The sequence below is a fragment of the Alosa alosa genome, chromosome 20, assembly GCF_017589495.1.
Source record: "Alosa alosa isolate M-15738 ecotype Scorff River chromosome 20, AALO_Geno_1.1, whole genome shotgun sequence".
NCBI classification, from domain to species: Eukaryota; Metazoa; Chordata; class Actinopteri; order Clupeiformes; family Clupeidae; genus Alosa; species Alosa alosa.
Window position 1 is genome coordinate 26,494,315 of NC_063208.1, and position 7,500 is coordinate 26,501,814.

At 43.2% G+C, this 7,500-nt stretch overlaps 1 protein-coding gene across 1 annotated transcript in view; it reads left to right on the forward strand.

Moving 5' to 3' along the window:
• Positions 1–7,500, forward strand: part of ptprua (protein tyrosine phosphatase receptor type Ua) — a 221,445-nt gene that overhangs the window by 157,610 nt on the left and 56,335 nt on the right. The window contains exon 11 of the mRNA XM_048229546.1: positions 1,733–1,934. Coding sequence (XP_048085503.1) covers positions 1,733–1,934 — 202 coding nt within the window. The remainder of the gene's footprint in view (positions 1–1,732; positions 1,935–7,500) is intronic.

Below are 7,500 nucleotides of genomic sequence, written 5' to 3' on the forward strand. Positions count from 1 at the left end.
TGTGTTTAATGTGTGTTTTACGTCTCTTCTCTCCCCCTCTCCCCCTCTCCTCCTCTCTCTGCGGTCATTAGCCTCCTCTCTGCTTCTCTGTGCTCCGCTGCTATCACTAGTCATTAGTAGAGCGCATTGCTCAGGGACTATACATGTTCTTATGATAATGAGCCAGGAAAGTGCAGCTCCGGCCTATAATTACATGGAGGACAAACATTATAATCACTTATTTGCCTAGCAGACGCTGTCATATGGGGCAACAGTTAACGCTTGTAATTATTAATATTTCATCCGTGCTGCTGCCGTCATCTTCTGGCCCTCGTCTTCACTCTCAGCCCCCAGGTCAGGGCAAGAACAGGCCACAGAGAGCTGCTTTATTAATAACCTATCCCGGGGTGGAGAGTGCACCCAAGGACCAAGGCTGATTATACACATGGAGGTTGTTTTTTTGTGTTTTTTTTTCTTCGTTCTTTTTGCGAGGAGGTGGAAAAAGCGAGAATTCACCATGTGTGTGTCTGTGGCGAGGCCAGAGATGTGAGGGTGGCATGCAGCTAAGTAGGGAGGGAACAAATAACATGGTACATGCAGGGGAAAAAAGATGCTCAAGAGAGAGAGAGAGAGAGAGAGAGAGAGAGAGAGAGATACAGGAAAGTAATGTTTGAAAGAGCAAGAAGCAAATAATGAACAAGATGTTTGAGAGAGATGAAAAATAAAAAGAAATGATTTTGAGAGGGAGAGGAAAATGCAGGCAAACATATTTGAAAGGGATGTCCACATGCCACATGGAAGTACACAGAGGAAGTGAATCAGGGAGGCGGAAAGATGTGTAAAAGAGAGAGAGCGAGAAAGAGAGAGAGATGAGGGAAGGAGAGAAATGAATAACAAGTGTACCATTGCAGTGCCGAGAAAGGGGAATTACAGTGGAGATGTGCGGAGCAGCATTAAGTGTGAAAGCCCTGCCGATCTAATTGAAGACTCCAGCGGAGCGAGGCGAGAAAGGAAGCTTCCAATTCCTCTCCCAGCGTTCCGCCATCGCTATGGAAATGATCTGACTGATTCGCGTTTCAGGAAAAAGTTGTTTACATGAGAAGCCATATGCTGTAATGGAATGGCAGGTCCACACATTTCCGTGCATCGGTGTGCAGAGCTCCATCACATAAAAACAAATAATCAGAGGTGGAGAACTCCAATAAAAGTCAGACCATGTTTTGGTTTTACCTGTGCACAGGCGATTTCACTAATTAGCCAATGTACCTATCTGAAGAGTTGTGCTATATCGATCCCTTCAATGTTTGTAAACATCCAGAGCCTACTGTAGGTTGGGTGCGCACCAGCATGCGGTCAGAAAATGGCGAAGCTACATGTAGCTACTGTAATAGACCTGCTTGTTGAGCTGTCAAGAGATGCACTGTCATTGTTACCCTAGGGCCACGAACCGTATACCTTATAAATGAGTCTTAGCTAATGGAGATTGTCTGCCTGATCCTGAGCTGATATCAGAATGGGTAGATGACGTTAGCAAGTGGCCAGAGATTCATCTGGTTATCTAGTTGACAAGCCCAGTGTGTATACACGCGAAAAAGTAGCCATTTTTCTTGACGTTCCAGTCAATTCACACAAACACACACACACACACACACACACACAATCCAATGGGATGGAAAGCTTTATGACCCCGATATGCGTGCTCATTCCACATTCCACCTTGTTCACCTGTTGCTTGCCTCCCACCTTTTTTCAGATAAGCTACCAGAGCATCGAGTCGTCTGACCCAAGTGTCAATGTGCCGGGCCCGCGCCGGACCGTGTCTAAGTTGCGGAATGAGACGTACCACATGTTCTCCGGTCTGCACCCTGGCACCACCTACCTGGTCTCTGTGCGTGCCCGCACCTCCAAGGGCTTCGGTCAAACCGCGCTCACCGAAATCACTACAAACATATCCGGTGAGTTGTGATCTAAGATAATGATACTATTGTACACCGTTGGGGATATGGGCTTCATACTTACTGCATATGGATATTGTCTGAGATCAGATCCATGCATCTGATGGTTTTAAACAAGGGAGTCTTTGTTAATAAAAATGCAGCAACAACCTTTTTTTCTGGATTTTTTTGTTTCTGTAATAATTACATTTTTCTCAAGTGGACCTTCCTGCTGCTTTCAACTTCAGTCTGAAATCTTCATGTGAGTAATAGGTTGATGTTGATAGTTGATTGGTTTGGTAGTGTTGCAGTGGTGTGGCGTGAAGAGCTCTACGGCCGCTGCTGTACTGATGCTGGACAGTGTGTCCATATGTGTTGCAGAACTCTTTCCCTGGTATGGAAAGCCCTTTCACTGGGTTTCATCAGCATGGCTATTAGTTTGAGCTTTTCCTCTGTTTGTTCCCCCCAAGGACCACACATAGATTTTTTTTTATTATTATTTCATGTTTTGTATTTTTAACTAATGCTGTGGGGTGGAATTTGTTGGTTTGCTCACCTTTCACTACTCTTCTTAAGCTGTGGTTTTCCTAAGGCTGGTCATATGAAGGGGGGAAAAAAGCAGTCGACATTGCAGCTCCATGGTCCTCGAAAGTCATTTGAAATTAAAGGGCCAGTGAACAACCAAGCCAATTTTCTCAAATAAAGGAAAGGTTTTTTTTTTTTTTTTTTTTTTTATTTGCCTTATCACCAGCGATAAAAGCTAAATATCACAGCTCCAGTACAAGCACTATCAAATAATTATATATATATCAGTATCATATGATCCCTTCAATGTTTGTAAACATCCAGAGCCTACTGTAGGTTGGGTCAAGCGTTAACGTTAAGCGTTAAGCCAGTATCAAGGGCTGCAAATAATACCGGGCCAAGGAAACGATATCTGGAAGAAGAAAGCATCAAATTCCTTCCGCGTCTCTCAAAACTAGTGACTCAATATAAAAGTGAGATCTTCTCAGATTACGTACCAGCTACCTGTGTTCGAAGTTATCAAGGAACTGCACGATATAAGCTGTTGCTAGCCAACTAGCAAACAAACGTTTAAAAACAGTTGACACCCGGCGAGCCCTCGCCACGACACGATGCCTCCCCTCAGCTGTGCACCAGGCTGCGACTCATCGTCCTTCTCAGCGAAAAGATGAGTGGAACTTCGAAGCCAGAATAGCGACCCTCCATCAGATTGAGAAGGATGAACAGTTCCTCGACACCTTTCTCTCCGTAAATAACGTTACCTCTTACACACACAAATGCCAGATGCCCTGATTTCCTCTGTCCTCCAATACTTTAACCATGCCATGCACTAATGCAACTTCTGTCCCTGTTGCTCTCCGGCCTCTGCTGAGAACCAAGCCTGCTCTGCTGGCCAGCTCCCTCCACACCAGCCTGAGCCATGGCGTAGAAGCAAGCATCACAAGCACGCAGGCGGTCCGGTCGGCACTCAGGCCCAGCCCAACCTATACGACTGGAAAATCGCTATGCCATTCTGACCGAGGATGAGGAGCCCCTCCAGCCCCGAGACAACCATCCTGGTCCTCCTCAAAGTCGGCCCCCCGACCCCCTCCTCCCGGACCTCATCAACCTCCACCCTGGTCATCGGCAGTTCCATGGTTAGAGACCTCTGCATTCCCCCCCATCATGTAGCGGTCCCTCCAAGGTCTACTGCTTCCCTGGTGCCAAGGTCCTTGACATCCAGCAGAAACTCCCAAGCACATCCTGGCCCGCCACACCAAGGTCAACAACATCATCACACGTGCATTGGCACGAAGCGACATCAGAGATAAGCAGTCAGTAGCACTGCAGGAAAACTACAAAACTCTCATCACCACTCTGATGGGCACAGAAAAACGCTTTGTCATCTCTGGGCCTCTCCCTACCTACAGAAAAGGTGCTGAGAGATGGTCCAGACTGTTCGATCTCCACACCTGGCTCAAACGCTACTGCCTTCCCCTAAGCATCCCTATGTCAACAACTGGGGCTTGTTCTGGGAGAGGCCCAGTATGCTGAAGCGTGATGGTCTCCACCCAAACCAACATGGAGCCAGGCTACTCTCTGACAACATAGCGTCCACACTGAGACATTGACATTCTGTAGAAAATATTACAGATTCACGCCCCCCAGGTATTGATTCGAATGGCATTATACATGTGGATGGGTCTGAGAATGTTTTCTGCAGGGGTAACATACAATACTACTACCATAGATCAAGCTGTGTCATGCAATAGCATGACTTATGCTTATAGTTCTATTCCAACGTTGATTTCTACCCAGCGTGCTAGTAAAAAAGAAAAGACAAATTTAAAACTAGAAACCTAACAAATATTCTTTCCATACCTCAGCATATTCCTCAAAAGCCAGAGGCATTTTCAGCTAACATGGGTTTACTAAATATAGGTGCACTTACTACCAAAACCTTTTGCAATCAATGATTTTATTAGTGAAAAAAAATTGGATTTTCTGTTTCTTGTTGAAACCTGGCTGACTTCAGACAGCAAAGCTGTTCTTGTTGAGACTTGTCCCCCCCAAATTATAATTTCTTCCACTCAATTAGACAAGGCAAACGAGGTGGTGGAATTGCCTCCATTCTCTCAAACAAATATAGTTGCACACGGTCAACTTTGGCGGATTCGCTTCCTTTGAGTATATTGCCCTCACTCTGAAGGCTGACCCAGTTGTACTTCTATTAACCTTATACCGCCCTCCTAAACTATGGACTGGCTTTCTCGACCAGTTTTTCTGAACTTATGTCGCTCATCATCACTAGCTATGATGGGATAATTGTAAATGGCGACTTCAATATTCATGTCAATAAGACAACTGATGCTAAAGCCAGTAAGTTCCTTAATGTGTTGGACAGTTTAGAGCTAAAGCAGCATGTTACAGGACCCACCCACAACCTTGGCAACACCCTCGATCTAGTCATTTCCAGAGGGATAGAAGTCACAGACTTATCAGTAAATGATATAAATATGTCTGATCATCATTGTGTATCTTTTAATATTGTACTACATACTCCAAAAATTCATCCCCTAAATTGCAATCAAATCGGCGACTCTTGGACATTAAGAGCAGAACAGCAGTTCATAGCTCTTATAGACTCCATAAATTTAGATATTTTTACATCATCCCATTGATCAAATGGTAGAGGCTCTTAATCGTGAATTAGGCGCTCTGCTTGACAGAGTGGCACCCTTAAAGACTAAAAAAGGCCCTGTAACAAACTGACACCTTGGATGAGCGAAAAAATATCCATGATCTAAAAAGATCATGTAGGAAAGCTGAGAGAACATGGAGAAAAACTAAGTTACAGGTTCACCGTGCCATTCTAAAAAGAAAAAATTGCAAATTATAATAGAGCTATTCGGAATGAGAGGAGGAACCACTTCTCTAAGGTAATTGCTGAAAACAGTGGAAACTCTAGGGTGTTGTTCTCTACCATTGATAGGCTATTGCATCAAACACCTTTTGACACACTCAGTCAGGCATCCTCTCTAAGATCACGAAGAATTTGCAGACTTCTTCAAAACAAAGTCATTTCTATAAGGGGAGGCTATTGGTAACACAAGTAATATGTTTGATAGTACACCCAAAAAACAGCCCCCCCAAAATTAAGGTCCTTTAGCACTATTACTCAATCTGAGCTTGGTAAAATTATAACTCAAACCGGCTCTTCAACATGTGTTTTTAGATCCAATCCCTACTACATTCCTCAAAAAAAAAGTATATGATGGCTTAGCTCCCTTTTTTTCTCAAGGTAATAAATACCTCATTAGAAACAGGTATATTTCCAACTGCTTTTAAAACCGCTGTTGTGAAACCTTTACTTAAAAAGTCAAAACTTGACCATACCAATCTGAGCAACTACAGGCCTATATCAAATCTATCGTTTTTGAGCAAAGTACTTGAAAAAAGTTGTTTGCAATCAGTTAAATACCTTCCTCAAGCGAAAACAGTATCCTTGAAAAATTCCAATCGGGTTTTAGATCAAATCACAGCACAGAAACGGCTCTAGTAAAGATAGTCAATGATCTCAGACTAGCTACCGACTCAAACAAAGTCTCAATCCTTATTCTTCTGGATTTGAGTGCGGCATTTGACACCATTGATCATAGCATCCTAATTCACCGCCTTGCGAAGTGGGTGGGTCTCTCTGATAATGCTCTAAACTGGTTTCAAACCTACATTACTGGCAGAGATTTTTATATCAGTCTAGGAGATCATGTATCTGAAAAACATGACTTGCCTTTTGGTGTGGCCCAGGAGCTGCCTTGGTCCCCTGCTATTTTCTCTATATATGCTCCCATTGGGAAGCGTCATAAAAGTCAGCATAATGTAAACTTCCACAGCTACATGGGATGATACCCAATTGTATCTTTCTGTGGAGCCAACTAACAGATGGCCTTTGCTCCCTCACTGCATGCCTAACCTCCATTAATCAGTGGATGAGCAAAAAACTTTTGAAACTAAATGATGACAAAACAGAGGTACTTCTGGTTGGACCAAAACTAAAGCGAGATATTATTCTTAGTAATCTGGGGAACTTGGCACACCAGGTCAAACCAAAAGTAACAAGCCTGGGGTGTCATCTTAGATGCAGTTAAGTTTTAAGCCCCATATCAGTAAAGTTACTCAGACAGCCTATTTCCACTTGAGAAACATTGCCAAAGTGCGGCCCTTTTAACTCAACAAGATGCAGAAAAAAAGCTAATTCACGCCTTTATCACTAGCAGGTTAGACTACTGCAATGCACTTTTCACTGGTCTTCCCAAAAAACATCTAAAGAAATTGGCACTCATACAGAACTCTGTGGCTAGACTTTTAACTAAGACTAAGAAGAGAGAACACATCACCCCTGTGTTGGCTGAACTGCACTGGCTCCCTATTTCCTATAGAATTGATTTTAAGGGTTATGTTAATTGCTACAAAGCTCTGAATGGCATAGCACCTTCATATATCTCTGAGCTTTTAATATCTTATCAACCACAAAGGAAACTTAGATCATCAATTCTAATCTTTAATCATTACCCAAAGTGCTCCACAAACAAAGTGGAGAAGCTGCGTTTATCCATTATGCCCCCCCCAAACTATGGAACACCCTGCCTCTGTACATCAAGCAGGCGAGTTCAGTAAATATTTTAAAAGATCTGAAAACATACCTGTACAGGAAAGCTTTTAGTTAACTCATCTTATCCTGTAGACTACATTTTCAGATTATTCTACATCTGCTACTATTGAGGGCAGCCAGCCAGAAGCGGATGGGCTCCCCCTTAAGTCAGGTTCTGCTCAAGGTTTCTTCCTGGAATATGGGAGTTTTTCCTTGCCACAGTTGCCATATGGCGTGCTTGTGGGGGGTAAGAGGGTTAAGGCTGCCAGTCTTATGACGTCATTTTCTATATTTTTGATATGTTGCTGAGTATAACATAAACAGCAAAGAAAAGTGATTGATAATGACTGACTGACTATTATTGTGTTACATGCTTCAAATGTAAAGCACTTTGAGCTGCATTCTGTGTATGAAAGGTGCTATACAAATAAA